This window comes from Hyla sarda, chromosome 4, assembly GCF_029499605.1.
Source record: "Hyla sarda isolate aHylSar1 chromosome 4, aHylSar1.hap1, whole genome shotgun sequence".
NCBI classification, from domain to species: Eukaryota; Metazoa; Chordata; class Amphibia; order Anura; family Hylidae; genus Hyla; species Hyla sarda.
In genome coordinates this window covers 199020822-199042596 of record NC_079192.1, presented here as the reverse complement: position 1 = coordinate 199042596, position 21775 = coordinate 199020822, and the positions used below count along the sequence as shown (strand labels likewise).

Sequence of the window (21775 nt, the reverse complement as noted above, 5' to 3'; positions counted from 1 at the left end):
TCCTTATCATAACAGACAAGATTACAGTAAAAGGTGACACCAGTGGAACATGATCTATCACTATTTACAATAGCTAAACCTCGCATCTCAACCTCCCCCTCCCTGTAGAATGACTTCTGCACAGGTTACAAAGCATGTTTGGTACTAGTGGATTGCCTGCACCATTTGGATTTATTGCTCTTGTATACCCAATAGTCAATTTATGTCCAGCATTCAGTTCCAGACTATTGTTGTCTATATCTATGGGGATTGCTGTAAAGAACATCTTTAAATGCTGTTAAAAAAAAAAAAACAAAAAAAAAAATAACTAGAAAAAAAAGACAGCTCAAGCAACATGGCTACCCCCTAACAATTTACAAAAATGAAATCAAAAATCAAAAAATCTATAGAAACTGATAAAAAAAAAAAGAATATGTTTCAGTATCTGGAAAAAAATGAATATTTGAAATGTTCACTTTGCGGTTAGCACTCTCCTACAAATGGAGGTATATGGTTGTGATTGTGAAAAATGTAGGCATGTAATAACCTAAAGGATTAAAAACAAATAGAAAAATGCTCACGCATACATTTTTTTTGTGGTTTTCAGTTTCTAACCCTTTGAGTAACATTTTAAACATGTTTCTTTCCGCCATGCTGCCATTTTAAAGAGAAAATTAAGAGTTTTTTTTTTTAGTCCATTCTTTACTCACTATGATGGAAGGATTGTTTTTTATTAGACTACAACTAAAGGACTTAAACTATTTTAAAATGTTATGATTTTAGTTAAAATTCCCTTTAAGCTAGGGGTTCACACAGTGTTTTTTCAGGCATATTTCACTTATTTACAAGACTGCAAAAAAATGCCTTTATATTTTTTACATATTCTGTGCATAGACAACCACTTTTTTTTTTAGAGACGTACATACAGCACATTAATGGCAAAAATGCGGACACAATTGAAACATTTGCCTGAAAAAACAACCTAACATAGCAGAAAGAGGTTTAAATTGAGAAAAAAATAAATAAAAGCAAAAAATTTGTAAAAGAGATAATAAATATGTGTATTTTTTCTAATCAAGAGATGTAGATGTTTTTAGAAACAGGTGAAATTTAATCTTGTGATCTCAATAAATAAATTGTAATAATTGAATGCCAGATCAAGCCTCTATTTTCAATTATCCTTCTATTTGGAGCCTAGAATAAAATTAATTTTAACTTTTGCAGATAAGGTCTACATAACAGTGTCAGAATGGATAGGTGTGATTCGCCTTTGATGAATTGTCTCTGCTATGGAAAATGCCAGCATCGTAATAATATTTCGAATTTGTCATTAGCTAGATGCAGATTAATATCTTAAATCACAAACACAGTCATTTTTTTTTCTTTTAAAAGTTCATCTCTTTTGAAATTCAAATTGCGAATCACGTGTCAAGTACCTTTAGATGTTTTCTGTATAAGGAAATTTCACGCACAAATCAGTACTTGTCTCACATCTCCGTCGTGAAGATTGCGTTTGAAGAATCTTCTTCAAAAGTCTGGGAAATATGCTAACCTATTCGCTGTTTTATGACCTGATATAACAAAACATGCAGATGACCATGTATGAAGGCCAGATTTCAACATGTGTGGAGAATTCTTTTTCTCTTTGGAGAACCTTTTCAGAAAACCATTTTTTCAAAAATGGAAAAGAAAGCTGTGTTTAGGAAGCCTAAATCTAGGTTCACACTGCAGAATTTCTGGGCAGAATGTCTGCCGGAGATCGAGCCGGCGGCGCTAGGATCAAGCTGCCCCCATAGACTGCAATGCATTTCTGGGTGGATCTTGTGGGAGATCTGCTAAGAAATGCATTGCCATCTATGGGGACGGCAATGTAGTCCGTGCGGTCCTAGTGCCGCCGGCTTGAACTTCGGCAGAAATTCTGCCCAGAAATTCCACAGTGTGAACCTAGCCTAAGGGTCTATTCACACGGCAGAATTTTCGCTTGCGGAATTCCACCTCAAATTAAAGCCCATAGACTTCTATGGGATTCCGTACTCCCATTCACACTTCTGAATTTCCACTTGCGGAATTCCGCTAGCGGAATTCCGCAAGCGGAAATTCAGAAGTGTGAATGGGAGTGCAGAATCCCATAGAAGTCCGTGGGCTTTAATTTGAGAGAGATTTCTGCCATGTGATTAGACCCTGAGGCTAAAATGGGAAAACATCTCTTGGAGTTGACTGGTGTAGAATGGGACATTACTAGTTACATATTTAACTTAAATAGAAAAGAAAACATTTTCTGTGAAAACAATTGGTTAGGAAATCTGGTAAATAATGAGTTGTACTACTCATCCTGGGAAATGAATATTCATTTACAGAGTTGGTATTGAGGGTCATTGCTCTTGATGTCCACTATTGCCAACTAAAGGACCCATGCCAGGATAGTAATAGATTTCTAAACTAGTGGTTGATTAGAGCTTTTTTGAAATAGGTACCAGAAATTAGTAAGCTGAAAATCAGGGCTACCATTGTGAGGAAAGCCGTCTTAATTGCTCTTAGCAAATCAGCTGGCATCATTGCTCTTCTAGATGCCACACTTGATTTAAAGGAAACCTGTCGGTTATTTGGACAGGTCATTGGAAATTGGATTACCCACAATAAAGAACTGCATTAACCATAATAATAGGCAGCAAGTGAACAGTAGATATGTGGAAACTGCAAAAGGTGTAATGTAGGTGTAAGGGTATGAACAATTCAACTAGAGCTGAATTGTAATGGCAAGCCAGCTGGGTCAGAACATGTCCAATATTGCAGTTTTTGTGGGGGTGTTCCTGGTTTACAGTGGTTACTACCTACCAAAAGTGATCCAATGAAAAAAAACAGTGAACCAAGTAACATTGATGCATATGAGGAGCAAGGGTTAGCCTTGTTTTTCTGACCCCACACTACTGTACTGTACTACTGAACCAGCACATATTGCTGAAAAAGTGAATGCTGTATATGATAGAAAGGTATCAGAACGCACAGTGCATCATAACTTGCTGCATTTAGGAATACATAACCACAGACCAAAGTGCACATACTCACCTTTGTCCACTGAAAAGGGTGCTTAGAATGGGCACATAAGCATCAGAACTGGACAACAGATGGCTAATTGCCATTTGCATCACTTGATGTAGAGATTGTACCGGGATCCGAATGTAAGTCTTCGGGCACTGACACTGGCCTTTTTAGCAAGCTAATGTATCCTGCACCATTGCAAAAAATATGTAGACATAGTTTAAGGATCATGACGTGTTGCCTCCAAATTCTCCAGATGTTCATCTGATTCTGTGAGGTGTTCTAGAAAAACAAGTTTGATTCATGGTGACCCCTCTACACAACCTAAAGAACTTAAAGGATCTTCTGCTAATGTCTTGTTGCCAGAATCCACAGGACATCTTCAGTGGTCTCCTTGAGTCATTAGTACCTCAATATGTGTGAGCTGTTTATGATGGTTGTAATGTTATGACTGATCATTTCTGGAATAAATGCCTCAAACAAAGAGGAGATGTGTTAGGTAATGCCCATTAACCAGTTATTAGGTAACGCCGCCTTTCTTTGTCTAGGGCTTTTTCTGCACATGCACCTTAAAATGTTTACTGCTGCACATGCTCTTATACTAGCTAGGAATGGCACAGCACAGAGAAATTATGCTCCACAATTATTTTGTGAGAAGTGCAAGTGACAGGTATTGAAGGTAAATTACAGTAAATGACAGTAAATGACATTATAGAATTTTTTTTTAAAATAAACTATTATAATAATAAACACAACTACAAATAATAGTTACATCCACATTTCAGTATTTGTCCTTCTAGTAGACCCAAGTGTATTCACAGCAGTTTGTTTGACATTATTAGACTTATTATCAAAACAGTCTATTCCAATATCTGAGCTTGTGGTTCATAGCAACCAATAATAGAGCAGTTTAACAAATGGAACCTGGGCTGTGATTGGTTGCTATGGACGCAACATCCATAGTTATAATAAATTAGAAACATTGGCCCATATTTATAAGTCAGCCTGAATCCCTAATTGTCTGTTTTTTCCCACAGCAGCCAATCACAACTCAACTTTTGCTTTACAAGAGCTTGTTAAGATATAAAAGTTGAGCTATAATGGTTGTTATGGGAAAAACCAGACAATTAGGATTTCAGGCGGATTGATAAATATAGGAAATTAGATTAAAATTTACAATAGTAACCATTAAAGTTATTTTGACTTTAAGTTATACTGGGTTCTGGGGTTCATTCTGAAGAGTCCATCCTAACATTTGTAAGTTCCAGAAAGCAATAATTGGGTTGAGATCTTCAAGTTTATTCAGTTTCCTATTAAAATATTGTTGAATAAATGATCATTCCCCTGGAAGCAGTGGAGGATTGACAGACTTCAGCAGCCAGAGGTGACTTTGCAGTAAGAAGAAATGTATTACACGCTTCTGTAGACTGAAGAGTGCTCATAAGGAACTCATATCTAAGGAGCAATGTGACTATTTCTTAGCACACAGTAGAAATTCTAGTTGCTGGCTTCTCACAGGACCTATTCTCAGGCAGTTAAGTCAACACAATTTTTATTGATATTGGCAGCGCTGCCAGAGTCTCCTAACAGTACACAAGCTTGTAACATTGCATTAATTGTTCTAGCACAGGAGTGTAACACATACAATTTAACACGTAACTTATGCCGCTTTGATTAGAAACTAATTAAAAGTGCCATCCTCCCAGGACTAATGCCTGCTAATTGTACTTTATATTCATTCATAACTTGGCTTTCCCTGACAAACCGAAATGAGCCGAGGCTTGCTGCAGCTGAATGTAATTGGAATTGTGTGTAGTCATGTGATAGGATCAAGTGCATGTCAAGTTATTCTAAAGCATTATTCATAGAGAGCTATATTAAAAAGCATGTCAGGGTATTTAATGTGAACGAGTGCCAAACAATTTACAATTGCTAGTTAAATGCCATTGCTGATATTATCAAAACTCAGATAGTTAAAACAAATGTCAGGTTGGTCCCCAAGCCTTTATAGTAATTTAACCACAGCACTGAAACCTGGATATTTTGAATGATGTGAGTCTAGGATGGGCACACATCTACAAGGGTCATGTATCATTAGACAGTACTAATTTAAGATGTTTGCAATGTGTATTTGGGAGATAGATCAGGAAACCTGTTCGTATGTCAAATGTAATTAGCCCCCATTTTTTTAGACAAAATGCCTAAATATACCTCCAACCATGGCTGGAATGTAATGTGAACAAAGTCTTTCAACGCTCAGTGGACATACGGCCTACTAGGCATCTGAGCGGCTACATGTCTGCGCTAATGGTTTTCTGCAAGAAATAGGAGAGGACAAATAGCTTATTGATTGCTATAGGGATAGACGTATCTACCATGTCATTATTTGTGATAAAAACATAATGCAAGATTTACACCAATAGAAAATGTAAGCATGAGAAATCCAAAATGTATTGTTTTTTACTTTAAAGGGGTAATCCGGTCCTAAACATCTTATTACCTATCCAAAGGATAGGGGATAAGATGTCTGATCCCAGGGGTCTTACCTCTGGAACCCCCCGCGATGTCCAGCGCGGCACCCTAGTCTTCCGGTGCATGGAGCAAACTCTGTTCCATGTCGATGACGAGTGAACACAGCCGACACGCCCCCTCTATTCATGTCTATGGGAGGAGGCTTGATGGCTATGTACTAGCCATCACGCCCCCTCCCTTGGACATAAATGTAGGGTGTGGCTTGACATCACGAACATGGAAGCTCCAAGCTTCCGTGTTCAGGATGCCGCGGTGCCGGCTCAGAGATCGCAGGGGGTCCCAGTGGCGGGACCCCCTGCGATCAAAAATCTTATCCCCTATCCTTTGGATAGGGGATAAGATGTTTAGTGGTGGAGAACCCCTTTTAGGATAGGGTCACACGTACCGTATTTTGCAGCGTATTTGCTGCCATGTATTTTCCTACCAATTGAAGTCAATGGTTAGCAAAATTAGCTGCGTATTTGGCTACCCATTGAATTCAACAGCAAAATACAGTATGTGTGAGCCTACTCTAAAAGCATAAAATTAATATTGAGTGAATTTTATATAAAAACTGGAGAATCCTTTGCTGTTGTGTCTACTAAGTATGCCCAAGGATACCTGGGTGCTCCTCACATGTCCTATTTCTTATGGATGGAAAACTTATAGGAACAAAATATAACAGTGTTGATCACTATCTGTTATGTTTCTAAGTAATGTTACATAGTTACATAGTTACATAGTTACATAGTTAGTACGGTCAAAAAAAGACATACGTCCATCAAGTTCAACCAGGGAATTAAGGGGTATGGGTGTGGCGCGATATTGGGGAAGGGATGGGATTTTATATTTCTTCATAAGCATTAATGTTATTTTGTTCCAGGAATGTACCTGTTTTAAAGCTGTTAATTTTTCCTGCTGTGACCAGTTCCTGAGGTAGACTGTTCCATAAGTTCACAGTTCTCATGGTAAAGAAGGCGTGTCGCCCCTTGAGACTAAACCTTTTCTTCTCCAGACGGAGGGAGTGCCCCCTCGTCCTTTGGGGGGGGGGTTAACCTGGAACAGTTTTTCTCCATATTTTTTGTATGGGCCATTAATATAAAAAATATGGAGAAAAACTGTCTGAGAGCTTTGTATCTACCCTGGACCAAATACCATAAGAAATAGATCACAGAACTGCAGTCTGCTGCTCCATATCCTAGTATGTGATGAGAGTACTCATCATTATTTAGGTGTTCTTATCTAATTCATAAAAAGATGTTGTCATTGCTTCGTGTAGACATAGGCCTTTTCTTCAGCCTCCTTTTCCACTCAAAACCATATGTCCATATTGACATGTCTTTGTTCAAAATGACATTATAAGAGTTTACAACAAAAATTGTACCTGATAACTTGATGCTGACTAAACAAGTAATACCTCATATGTTAGACCCCAAATAAAACCCATGAGTTTATCCAAATGACTTCTGGTTTTGTTCTGTGTATGACTTCACAGAAAGCCTAATAAAGAGTGTACATGGAGTGTTCATACCAAAGAGACACAATATATATATATACTGTCGCTGAGTGTTTTCAGTGATGTAGATAATATGCACATTTACAGTATCAGTATTGGCTTAGATTAGTGTCTCTGAAATCAGCTTCATCCTTATATCGCTCTAAGACATAATGATGTATCCTTGTCAGAATACCAAGCTTTTCACAACGCCTTATATTATGCCACTTAACAACATGCTGTACCCCTGAGTTGAATTTAAGGTGATGGATAGGATGCTGCTGAGTTAATACACAAGCTCTCCGAGCAGCCACATTCTATCTGTCCTTGATGTCAAACTGAGAGGAGAAATGCTTGCATTACAAATAGCCCTATTGTAGAAATGGAATACATACGTTTCAATTGAACATTTGATGTACAGACTGTGCATTATATAACTCCAGAGGGAGCAGTAAATATTTGTTAGAACACCATTCACCTAATGTCTTATAACTAAGCAATGTGACTATCTACGCACAGTGTACACCACAGTACTGATGGCTTCCTGTGAAATGTTACATTATAAAGCACTGGCTGTATAGCCTGGAGTGTTATTTCTAGCTCAAGCGCTGGGTTTCTAGCAAAGTCTAATCTGGAAAGTATGGACTTATTGCCGTTTTTTATTTATAAGGGTATTATAGACTTGTTTACCCAGTTGTAACCAAACAACAATGATCATATCGGTTGCTTAGTAAAGGTTTTCTTGCAGTCAAAGCCGATAGATTATTTTGGGCTTAAGTCAGCAAAGTGTTGCTTCATCCTTCCTTGCACACCGTAGGGTGGAAATGTTTTATGGTTGTATTGAGCAGTGTATTTACTGTCTTGTGAAATGGCATGCAATGTTCTGAATAGGCTGCGACTGGCAGCTCTGACTGTAAACAGAGAAATAGACATGTTCTTCATAGCAAGGCGGATTATTATTATTAGTGTTGAATAGTGTATGCTTATTTTTCCACCTTGAAAAATAGACTGTTCTGTTTAGATAGCAGTATATGAACCATCACTGCCTGTAAACAAGGAAATGGGCATGCTCTTCTTAGCAAGATGGACTATTATTATTAATCTTATTATAGTAAATCATTTTTCCTTTTTGAAAGTAATATTCTGTTTGTTTTGCCTAATTTACCGAGAATATGGCTGCTGTTATTTCTCTTTCATTAAAAAGCAATGGGAGCAAGGGGGATAACATGAAGTTGAGTAAGCACTGCAAATATTTTGGGGTAATTCCTAGGCAGGGATCAACCTATGTTCAGGAATTATATTTGATGTACATGTTTGAAGCACACCACAGGACAAATCTGACTGTATGTTTATTGTCTATAGTATATAGCATGCATGTATAGTATATGGTATGCTTTTTTTGCATACAGTTTTATGAAAAAAAGATGAAGCAAATTTATGCCAATGCATATGCCAAGAGCAAACCTTTAGGGCATGAGTTTGACCAGTTATACTCTACAGACATGTTAAATATATACACTGGGGAAATTAGTTTTGTTTACTATGATACAATTTATGTGCATATGGCATATTTTTCTTGTTTCTTAACATGTTAACAATGTTCACTTTTAGTTATTAGTTTACTTTCCAATTTTTTGTTATTAAGGTGTCTAGGATGTGTATACGTGATCCCATGCCCTTTTCACATCATACATTTGTATCTTGTTAAAATGTATTGTTTTTCTTTCAAGGTTTGGAACCTTTTAATCAAAATGCAACCAGGTGCTTATCCTGTTGCCATTGATTTCTATTTAATAAAAACAGGATCTGTCCGGTTCCTGTTCTTGAAGGGGTACTCCAGATGAACTGGTGCCAGAAAGCTAAACAGATTTGTAAATTACTTCTATTAAAAAATCTCAAGCCTTCCAGTACTTATCAGTTGCTGTTTGCTCCAAAAAAAGTGGTGTAGTTCTTTCCAGTCTGATTACAATGCTATCTGCTGCCACCTCTGTCTGTGTCAGAAACTGTCCAGGGAAGGAGAAAATCCCCATAGCAAACCACTCCTACTCTGGACAGTTCCTGACATGGGCAGAGGTGTCAGCAGAGAGCACTGTGGTCAGACTGCAAAGAACAGCACAACTTCCTCTGGAGCATACATCAGCTGATACTGTAAGGGTACTGGAAGGGTTAAGACTTTTATATAGATGTAATATTCAAATCTGTTTGACTTTCTTGCACCAGTTGATTTGAAACCATTAGTTTCCCACTGTTTACCCCTTCAACAGGACGTAAAAAGGAACCTGCCTCATTTTTGTGTTTTGTTTCATAAACAGGATGTTTGTAACCTGGATGCAAAACCGTGATGTAAAACTAGCCTTACTAACAGGGCTGTCCAAATGAAGCGCCACCTACAGTTCCTGTACAGAGCAACTGTCCAGAATATGGAGCACCTTGTAGCTATACAGCTAGTGCTCTAATAAACCTTTCCATGTGCATATACTATACACCATATAATTATGTGGATGAAAGGAAATACTATACTATATACAATATACAACTATACATGCTGCACTATATTGAATGAAAAAAAAATTGTGTTTGATATGGTTTCCTGCATGTGTTTCATTATTTATTTATTTTTTTTACTAAATATTAACTCATGATGTATTTTGCATGGTATTATGTAAACTAAGAAAATAGCTAATTATGTGTGTGTTTTTTGTATAGGAATAACTTTTTCAATAATGCACTAGAAAGAATAGAAAAAGTGAAGTTTTAGTAATGGAGACCAGGGTGCCAGCAATACAAGTAAATCAAGACAAAACAAACCTACGTATGGAAAACGACAACAGCCCAAGTAATGGGAATAGAGAATTGTTTGGATCAGGTAAGTTTGAAAAAATGAATATAAGGTTCTGTTCTTCAAGAAAAAAAGAACCTTTAATATATTTGTGCCCTATTGCACCCTGTTTTAATGGTAAATTTCCCCAACAAAAAACGCAGAACCTCTCAACAGGATGCAACAAAAACGCAATGGGATCCTTGTCTGGAGTTATTTACAGTCATCTACCCAAATGGCTACATGTGTCTTACTGTGTCTATGCACGTGATCCAGTTATTTCTGATGCACAATGATGTAGAACTGATCCTATCTGCCTCTAGGTGCATTAGTATAATATAATAAAAATATCACCTCCAACATATATAACTTACTAACTGCTGTACGGTCTGTCAGAGGTGTCATTTCAGCCTGCATTACCATCTCCCTGTTAAATACACATATAAAAATATATCTTGTGGTCAGGGTTCAACACGTGACCGTCCAGACTTATCTATAGCAGTAGACAATACCTCTTCTGTGGTCCCTGCAAGGAAACTAATTCACACATATGCATAACTGTATAATAAATGAGGTTGAACTGTGCCCAAAAACCGTGACCAAGGGTTAGCCTTTAGAGGGCATACCCTATGAAATGATAAGAAAAAGGGTGGGAGGGTGGGTTTCGCCAAACGCAACGCACGCACCTGTGGGAAGGGGGCGTGCCTTAAATATCCAACGCCCCTCCCACAAATGCAGCCTGATAGGCTTATCACTTGTGGTCAGGGCTCAACACGTGACCGGGCAGACTTACCTATACCAGTAGATAATACCTCTTCTGTTGTCCCTGCAAGGAAACTAATTAACACATATGCATAACACTGTATAGTAAAAGCGGTTGAACTGTGCCCAAAAACTGCGACCGAGGGTTAGCCTTTAGAGGGCAAAAACACAATGCAGTGCAGGAAAGTAATGATTTATTGAAATTTACAATACCAAATATCTGAAAACATCGGCCATTCCACTGTGTGGATTGGGAACACAAGTAGAATAACAGCCTGACTTCCACCTGCCTAACTTCTGGATAATGTGCGGAGGAACTCTGTGCCGTGATGCTGCAGAGTCTGCCCCAATGCGAAAAGAGTGTCCTGAGAATTCCCGAGGATTACCTCCCAAAGTGGTGATCAACGAACTTATGTGGGAAACGAATTGTAACGTGGTTAAAGCAGATGCACTGAAGGGCAACAACGGGTGATCATCAACTTTGTTGCTCAAAACTGATAGTAATTCAGATAGAACCGCCACCGGACACCAGGCATTCTGTGAGGGAAAGTATTTCACTGAAGCCTCCCACCTGCAAGTTTTCGTGACAGTGACACTAAGCTCAAAAAAACCATCCCTCCACCTTAAGTGAGATTTGAGCAAAGGCTTAGACTTGGCATTAATACATGAAAATTCCCCCGGCCTGAGGAATCCATAAAAGGCTAGGAACATGGCTGCTTTGATAACTAAACTGGGGAGGTGTCCAAATGGCCCATTGTCTAATGCTTCCGACATGGACCTGAACATGTCCCCTGTAATAGGTTGGCGAGATGGCACTTTAGGGATACTATATACCTGAATACCCCTGAGGGCCGATTTCACAGCATGCACTGAAAGGATTGACGGTCTATCCGGGAAAGAAATGAGATAAAGTGTTGCAAACCAGCTAAATATGTTTTAATAGTGTTATGTGACAAATGTAGTGATGAGTGGCAAAACCCAATAAATGACAGGATAAGAGTAGTGTCAAAAGAAAAAGGAATATTTGGTTGATGAATATAAGGGGTATAAGCTTGAAAAGCAGTGTCAGAGGCTTTCCTAGTGCTTGGTCCTAGAGAGTCTCTAATAAGGTTGCAGGCCACTTGTGAATAAAAGTTCAGTCCATCATTAGAGTTTGTAAAGGCGGGACCGGAGTGCCAACGGGATCCACATGGGGTATGACCTGAGAGAAGAGGTGAAAATTAGCCCTAGACAAGGCATCTGCTGCCATATTCATAACCCCCTGTATGTGGCGGCAGACAAAATTTTATTCATGCTGAAGTGCCAAAAACACCAATCTCCTGATGAAAGACATGACCCGAGCATTCTTGGATCTATCTTTGTTTACAATCCCCACCGTAGCTTCATTATCGCAATAAAATAACACTGCGTGATTACACCAATTATGCTCCCAAACACAAGAGGCTGCTACAATGGGGTAGACTTTGAACAATGCTGAGGTACTATCAAAACCTACCAGACTATGAACCTCAGTTGACCAACGACCTGCTAACCAGTGTGACCCTCAGACAGCCCCAAAACCCAATGAGGATGAAGCGTCTGTGAATGTAGTAGGTGAAAATTCCGTGACCTTTGGGACGAAAATCGAAACCCCGTTCCACTCGGCAAGATACCCAGAAGATCAGCTGTGGCTTCTGCGTCCAAATAAATGCAACTGTCCTGGTGAGGGACTGAGTGCAGTACAATCAATAACCAAGAGACAAATGACCTGCCCTTGGGTATTATTCGCATTGCGAAGGCCAACATCCCCAGCAGGCTTGGTAACTCGACCTTTGTAGTAACCTGTGTGCAAGAAAATCTGTGTTTTGTCTCTTTTATTCTGCTTAATTTCTCTACCGGCAGACTGGCCTGCATACTGACTGTATTCAATTCTACGCCTAGAAAAGTCATCTGTCTAGCGGGACTTTCCATTTTATTGGGAGACACTGGTACCCCCACTTCAGCCAAACAGACCTAACATTTCTACCAGCCCCTCGGGCTCCCCATCAGGCAGTTTCAGGAAGTCGTCTAAATAGTGGATAACCTGTGAACAACCGACGACATTGACGAGAGCCCAATTCAGAGCCCGAGCAAGCTGGTCGAAGAGCCAAGGACTGCTTTTGGAACTAAATGTTAATTTAGTTGCGAAGTAATACAAACCTCATCATCGGCAGCGCTGCAGTCCCATCACCCCAGCCCACCATAATATATGTGTTGCTTGAATAATATGCCGCACTACCCTGGCAACATGAATAATTGCACAGCCAGACACTGGCACTTACCAACTGCAGACCAGGGATACTTGCTACCACACATTAACCTCCGTAACGGAAACTCCACCTGACTCCTGAGAGGGGATATACAAACTTGCAGTGGTGCACAGGAACTGAAACACTGCCAAACGCATCGCACCCACCTGTGGGAAGGGGGGCGTGCGTTAAATATCCAACGCTCCTCCCACAAATGCAGCCTGATAGGCTTATCACTTATGAGGTGTGTTTACAGCATGCTGCCTTGTGCTGGCCAATGCCACAAGCAGGTTAGCAGACAAGGAATGAATACAGCAGGTGCCTCAGATTTACTGACTGCAGCTTAATATTCTGCTGTGTACTGATATGTTCTAAAACCGCTCTGGATGGGGAACTGTCAGGAATGCTTGGGAAGGATTGTAAGGGAAAGCAGTGCATTCTGGGTATTGTAGAACTGAGCAACTACTCAACCAGGAAATAGTAAGAGGACTTGGTGGGGGAGAGGACATGGTAGGGGTGAGGACCCACAAAACAAAACATTTTTGTTAAGGAATGATGTCTGCTTCTGCTGTGTTTTTTATTTTATTTTTTTACGTGATGTAGGCCTACCCCTCTAAAATTTGTATTTATATTTACAGTATATAACATAAGTGAGTACAATCCTCACATTTTTGGGGCATGTTAAAAACAGGCACTGCTCTATTGATTCTTTCATGCAAACACCACCCTCCCAGTTCTCAAGGAAAAATGTTGGTGTTCGATATGAGAATTAGGGCATAAGCTATCAATGGGGGTGGTCAACACTACTCAGTTTTAAATAGGGAAGATGCACTGGTTTATTGACAATATCTGCAATAAGCCTATGGACTGTCATGGGGCGGCCACCACCTATTGAGAACTGAAGGTTGGTATGATGACTACCCCATTGGCAATCTATGCCACAGTTAGCTTAGCGAATGTTGAAACTAACAGCTTTGATTGCTGGGGAGCATTTTCCTTTTATTATATCATTGTACAACTTTCACCAAACGTTTCATTTTTGCCTAAATTAATCAGTAGCTAATAGTGAATTGGTAAATGGCCACTGTAAAAAAAAAAAAATTGCTTTGTAAAAGTCCCTTCTTTAAAATTGGGAAATAAATTCCATGCCACATAATGATCCCAATCTAATTTGTCAGCTTAAACTATTATCTAGTGAAGCATGGAAGTCCACTTTATTCTGTATGGTACATCCAATAATGTATTCCAGAAGGATCAGCTGAATGGCCTGCTAAAGTTAATGAAACTTGGCAGCTACCTACTTAAGATAGTTTCTAATTGCTTGCTTATACAACAGATACACGCTGAGCACAGACAAGCCTTAAAAAAACTCAAAAAGAGTTTAAGGAAATATTTTTAGATACAATGTTCACTTGATTGATATCATTAAGGAGCAAGACGTTTCTTATACCAGAGTTGTTGGTCTTAATTATTTTTATTATGTTCTATAAGCAGTAAATTATATTCTATACTGCTGTTAATATAGATATACAACAGTATGTTACAGTTTAACCCCAAGTTTTGTTTACCCTTTATCAAAAATATTCCTATTTATCTTATGAAAAACAAACCTCTAGTACAAAAAAGAAAAGAAACACAATGACATATATAATGTTCAAATATATTGCCTCAAAAAACTGCAGCATTTTAATTTGTGCTTCATGCATTTTCTACTTGCAACTTTTGTGGATTTTTTCCAAATTAGTGTCTTTGAGTACAAATGTTTTGTCTGTTTTTCTTCTTTCTTTTTTTTTTTTTTCCTTAATGTGACATTTTTCCTATTAAAAATCCTTACTGTGGCATTTTTCCTATAAAAAAAATCCCATTAATAAAAGTACCAAAAATGCAACATTTGCACCTGTATTTCTGTAAGCGGAAAAAAACCCCAGTTAGGTTGAAATCACCCTGTGTACATTGTTCTGCTTCTATTAGTTTACAAGCATATTTATCACAAAATGTGGTTGTAAATTTTTTTTTATGGTCACAATTTTAATATTACAGATGCATTTTCCAGGAAAATCGGAAAGTATTTTAAAATATGCTCTGAATTTTAGGCAATGTGAATCCAGCCTTGAAGGGGTACTCCGCTGGAAAAGATTTTTTTTAAAATCAACTGGTGCCAGAAAGTTAAACAGATTTGTAAATTACTTCAATTTAAAAATCTTAATCCTTCCAGTACTTATCAGCTGCTCTATGTTCCATAGGAAGCTCTTTGCTGACATAGCAAATCCCCATAGCAAGCCTCTCTTGCTCTAGACAGTTCCTGACATGGACAGAGGTGTCAGCAGAGAGCACTTTGGTCAGACAGAAAGGAAATTCAAAAACTGATACAACTGATAAGTACTGGAAGTATTAAGAAAATTTAATAAAAGGAATTTACAAATCTGTTTAACTTTCTGGCGCCGGTTGATTTAACAGAAAATGTTTTCCAACGGAATACCCCTTTAAGGTCTTTGGGAGGAAAAATGGCAAACACTACAGCTACATCATGCTGAAATTTTGAAAAAACTTCCACTGACCCACAGAATGTACCCTAAGTAACAAAACACACCACACACCACAAAATACCACCATAGGTAGCATTTGAGTTCACTTTTCACTGCTGCTATTTCAAATACATGTAAGAAAAATTAAAAAACACAAGAAAGTCACTATTTTTCTGCAAAAATTCCATGTTGCCTCAAAATAGAAACACTTTGATATCCAGATATCCACAGCAAAGCAGCAGGTGACAAGTCATATTACTTACAGCAGCAGCCCCTTTCCTTACATAAAATCACTTACTTATGGAGGTAGGTCCCGAGCTGGGGATCCAATGAGTCCTGAAGTTCAGCTGTGCAAGCTTCATAGACTAGTGCTGCAGACTATACTATTGTCATAGGAAACAACAGCACCAATATATACAGAGCCTGGTGTGGTGTGATTAAAATCGAATAGACAACAACATCACTTTTATTTTAATAACATCTTATTTAGCTTATGGTTTTCTCTATTGTACATTTAGGCTGGGTTTACATGTAGTATTTTGGTCAGTATTTTTAGCCAAAATGAGGAGCGGGTCCAAAACATAGAAAAATTTCTTTACATTTTACAGTGAAACCTTTCCAAAAGACAACCTTTTTCAGAAGACTATTCCCTTACCCAGAATGTACACGATATTTTCATTTCATCATATCTTGTGCACATTGGCCATGTTCTTTGAGAAACTTCACCTAGAAGACCATTTTTAATGACATTTTGGGTGGTCATTATTCTGTGAATTTCACTCCTGGTAAGGGTACATTCACACCATGTTTTTGCAATACAGTTGCCATATACGGTTTTCCATTTGGAAACCGTATGGAACTGTGTTGAAAACCATATGCATTGACTCTCCATTGAAAATGGTATGCCAAAAGATGCATCCGGTTGCATCCGTTTTGCGTATTGTACGGTTTTGTCTGTTTTTTTTCCAGCACCCAAAACTGTAGCCTACCACGGTTTTTGGTCCGGATGAAAAACGATATTGAAACTGTATATGTTTTTTATTAACATGGGAGTCAATGGGAACCATACAGAACCGTGTGTGCGTACGGTTTCATCCGGTTTCAATAACCTAACCCCAGGGCAAAAGCCTGGGGTAAAAAAAAACTAAGAATCAACCCCTTAAAATGTACCCTTTATTGTGTTTCAGTTAAAACAATGTAGTAAGCCCCTAATATACAGTAAAATAAAATAGTCTCAGGACGGACCCTGTGTACTATCAGTATATGTGGAGTTGACACTCCATTTCCCTATATAGTATGGCTCTGCAGTGCCATCAATGTTTGGGTCCATGCTGAAATATTAAAAACACTCAATTGCCCGCCTCTACATGTTTCGCCGTCTCCACGGCGTTTTCAAGAGGCAAGAGTGGCAATCAGGTTTCATTTGGTTTGCACCATACGGTTTTTGACTTTGCACAGTTTTTTTTCTTGGAATTTCAATCAAACAAGTGAAACTTTATCTTTAAGGGAGTGAAAAGTAAAAAATGGATAATTTTTTTCTTAAAAAACGGATGTAACCAGACATAATTTTTGAAACTGTATATGGTTTTTAACCGTATACGGGTTACAATTTGTACACACATTTTGATACAATATAGTCAGGTTTTGAGGAATCCATTTTTCATCAAAAACCTGATACGGGAACTGTATTGCAAAAACGGGGTGTAAATGAACCCTAAGCATAAACACAACCTACCAACACAGGTGTGAACCCAGCCTGAGTGGTTGGACAGCAGGAGTGGAGTTTCATTGACGTACTCTGAATTTGCATGAGCAAAGACCCAATACCACTGGCATACTTAGGGTAAAAAGAAGGGAACCAGTAAAAAGTTAATTACATAAAAATGTGAGATGTCTTAAAAGAAGAGGAAGAAAACCTAAACCAAATATGTAAATTTTGAGGTCAGGAAGGGGATAATATTTACAGACATTTGTAAATGAAGTATCTATAAGATATGTTTATGAAGGATAATAAAGCCTTTAAGGTCAAGCAGAACAAAATCTGTCTGCTGTCGTGATTTATATTTTACACACCTAAAGAATATTATGATAAATCATGAGAGGTGAAATGTAGAATGTTTTCTGAGGAAATGTAATGGATGCTGTCACTAAGCTAATCACTGCTTTCCTGACATGTGCCCTGACTGATGGTTTGGGTGGTAATAGACATTGGCTAGTCCGCTTTCTGCTATTAGGCCAACTTATCTATTATCTGACGCCATCCCTTCATATAATAATTTACAGTAAAATGCACATTAATATTATTCATTCATAAGTAAATTGTTGCCTTAAGATGATAAGCATTTTCACACAAATATTTGCATAATTGTACTATTAATGACAGACCCTGCATACGTTATGAATAGAAGTGTATTGTACTTATCAGTTCATCATTATACACAGATAAAGTAATAGAACTGTTGTTGAAATCTCATTTATGCTGCATAATTGAAATATAATGGAGTTATTCCAGTATTCGAATTAGTCTTTGTCGAAACAATTATCTGTCAGATGCTTCTTCTAAGCTGTGTTAATGTACAGTTATATCCCACTATAAATTGCATTATGTTATTATCGCATGGAAATGGGATGAAGGATTGGATTTTTAATGAAACAAATTCTTCCATTTCAACTTGGATTTTAATGAATATTAGATCACTGTGATTAGACTGTGTTTTAGTGTCAGGGAATTGTTAATTGATTTCCGCTAAGAGAAAAGTGGTGTAAAAACAACAAGGCATCGGAAAATCTATGCGTAGATAATCTTATGTAAATTCAACTTGAGAAAAAAAAGACATGGTCGCACATCCACAACATGCACCTAGATCTAAGGCTTCTCAGCAACATTTATTAAACTAACAGGTCGTTAGTGTACTTAATGATCATGAAGTGCAAGCCTACTTGCCACGTCACAGCCACCTGTAAGTAGTGGGTCCCTAGTATCCCTAGCATAAAATGGCGCAGCACTGAGTGGGGACCACCACCGCCCTAACACCAGTGCCCACAGGGAGAATGACCCAACTGTCATAGCAGCCCCAATGCCACTCAAGCCAGACCCTGGGCTGCGCCATCCCACAAACACAGCGTTGGGGCAGCAACGGATGCCAAACAGCACTGCACCAGGGAGAACAGATGTAAAAAGCTCACTCACCATTTGCTCCCAGTATGAGACTGGGAGTTTGCCAGGTGGAATAGGGCCCTAATGCAGCTTCCTGCCAATTATATAGGCCTGGGCTGAGGGGGAGGAACAGAGTACAGACAAAGCAAAAAAAAAAAAAGATGGGATAGAAAACACAATGTGAATTCAACTTGAGAGAAAACAGACATGGTCACACATCCACAACATGCACCTAGATCTAATGCTTCTCAGCAACATCTATTAGTTGGGAATGACCCAACTGGCAGAGCAGCCCCAATGCCACTCAGACTAGTCCCTGGGCCGCGCCACTCCACAGATACAGCACCAGGGCAGCTACAGACACCAAACAGCACCGCACCACCGCTTAGCCTGCACTCTGCCCCTCCCCCTCAGCCCAGGCCTTTATAATTGGCAGGAAGCTGCATTATGGCCCTATCCCTCCTGGCAGCCTTCCAGTCTCATACTGGGAGCACATGGTAAGTGAGCTTTTTACATCTGTTCCCCATGGTGTGGTACTGTTTGAAGGCCGTTGCTGCCCCGGCGCTGTTTCTGCTGGGCGGCGCTGCCCAGGGACTGGTTTGAGTGGCATCGGGGCTGCTCTGCCAGTTGGGTCATTCCCCCTGTGGGCACTGGTGTTGCAGCGGTGGTGATCGCCACTCAGTGCTGTGCCATTTTATGCTAGGGATGCTAGGGATCCACTACTTACAGGTGGCCATGACGTGGCTAGTGGGTTTGCACTTCATGATCATAAAGTACACTAATGACCTGTTAGTTTAATAAATATTGCTGAGAAGCTGACTTCATAATCTTATGTATAGCTTTCTTAAAGGAAATGAATCAAATGTAAACAAGGACTATTTTGGGTATGCCATTGCCTTTGAAGTTGTATGAAGACACAGCAATACAAATTTCCTGCCTTAAAGGGGTACAAATGTTTTCAAATCAACTGGTGCCAGAAAGTTATACAGATTTGTAAATGACTTCTTTTAGAAATCTTAACCCCTCCAGTACGTTTGAGCTGCTGTATGTTCCACAGGAAGTTGTGTAGTTCTTTCCAGTCTTACCACAGTGCTCTCTGTTGCCCCCTCTGTCCATGTCAGGAACTGTCCAGAGCAGAAATGGTTTTCTATGAGGATTTGCTATTATTTTGGGCAGTTCCTGACATGGACAAAGGTATCAGCACTGTGGTCAGACTGGAAGGAACTACACAACTTCCTCTGGAGCATACATCAGCTGATAAATGCTGACAAGCTTGGGGTCTTTCAATAGAAGTAATTTAGAAATCTATATAACCTCTTGGCATCAAATGATTTGACAAAATATTTTTCTCTCTCAGCTTATCCCTTTAATAAATAGGACTGAGGGTTCTCATGTATTTAATAGATAGGCAATTACCATGTCTTGTCAATCAGACAATAGAGCATTCGAGGACAGCTGGTAAGGGATAATGCCTGTGCACATTCTATACAGATTGACACTACCCATAGTGTATATAGCCTCTTAATTGTAAAAATTCTGTCACTGTCACCTATAGTGGTGGCAGGGAGCCTGGTTCATGGTGACAATTCAGCTCCATTTGTCAACTGAAAACATAGGTAGCTTAATATTAGTCACTCTTCACACCACAAACACCGACATTTACTCAGGGAAGTCACTCTTCAGCATTAGATTACCCATTTGCATTAGATGTCACATTCTAATTGTCACTTTCTTCTATCTATAGATGATGGCTCCAGTATTGAAGACACAGATTTCAGCTGGGATGAGTATCTGGAGGAGTCCGCATCAGTTGCTGCTCCTCACACTTCCTTTAAACACGTATGTATTACTAGTATCTTTTGTAAAACACTAAAGCTAACTAATATGTCCTGAAAACACCAGCTAGCACCTGGAAACTGGTATCACAAAGCAAATCACACATCAAAGCCATTCAGCTCACTTTGAAATGTAAGCGACTCTATGGAAAGCCAAGTTCTTTCATGTTGCTTTCTCGATTTACATTTCTAATGTATTTTATGTTGAAGATTTACTGAAGAGGTATGTTCGGTTGCATACTTTTACCACAGAGTTCCATGATAAAGAAAAAGCATACCTTAAGGTGTATGTTTCTCCAAACATTCTCTTGCACTTAACCATGACTATCATAAGAATTATGTTTAACAGTACAGAAAAAAAACACTTTTTTGGCAAATGCCTGGCACATAAAAGTAATTAGAATATATATATGTACATATATATATATATATATATGTGTGTGTGTGTGTGTGTGTGTGTGTGTGTGTCTTTGTATGTGTGTGTATATATATATATATATATATATATATATATATATATATATATACTGTATAAGTTGATAACTTTAGACTTCTGCTTGGAATGTAATTGGTAATTGTCAACAGAGTCTATATTTATTGTTGACTCTATTGTCCTCTGTAAATACCTGTATGAGGCTACGGAGAAACTAAAGGTATCAGATTAGGCTGGGTTCACATATGTCCGGCATAGGTGAACTCAGCCTAGATGTGGAGGCAACTGATGCCACAACTGATGACAAGTTGTCATCTCTTCTATGGCATCCGGCGTCCATTGTTTCGGCACTGCAAGCTGCATTCCCCTGTCCGGTGCCCTCCGACGTGTCCAACCATCCGGCTTCAAAATTAAGATGCTGGATGATTGTGAGCTGTCCCATTCAAATTAATGGGATCAGTTCTAGCATCAGTTTCCCTCCGGTGCATGCCGGATGCCTGATATATGTGAACCCAGTTGTATTCAGTCATAAATGGAACTAAATCTTCTAACTACTATGAATCCATATCTTTTCACATTGCATTTAGGCTTTACATTTGCACATACTGTATACTAAGGAAACGTCCCAACATATGCTTGTCACTTAAAATGGTTAACCAAAGCTGATTGTTTTAAAACAAAAAATAACACAGCTGTTTTTGGTATTCCTGGGTAACCCCTTCAAAATGTTGAAAAAGGGCACTTTCTGCCACGCAAGGGGTTATGTCATAAATAGTCCTCCATCTTTCAAAAACATGTGTATTGTTCACTGTACAGGAAACAACTGTAGACTACAATTCCTGCACAATTTGAAAGGTATATTGACATATATTGACCAGCCTTAAAGGTCCTTCCTTATCTCAAGTCTTCCTGGAAAACTAATTTTGTATGGCTAATATAGAAGAAACTCTACTA

The 21775-nt window shown here is 38.8% G+C and overlaps 1 protein-coding gene across 3 annotated transcripts in view; it reads left to right on the top strand.

Moving 5' to 3' along the window:
- SFMBT2 (Scm like with four mbt domains 2) overlaps positions 1-21775 on the top strand; it is a 273183-nt gene that overhangs the window by 59118 nt on the left and 192290 nt on the right. For all 3 annotated transcript variants that reach the window (XM_056573248.1, XM_056573247.1, XM_056573250.1), the window contains exons 2-3: positions 9731-9890; positions 20298-20392. In XM_056573248.1, coding sequence (XP_056429223.1) covers positions 9785-9890; positions 20298-20392 — 201 coding nt within the window. In that variant the 5' untranslated portion in view covers positions 9731-9784. The remainder of the gene's footprint in view (positions 1-9730; positions 9891-20297; positions 20393-21775) is intronic.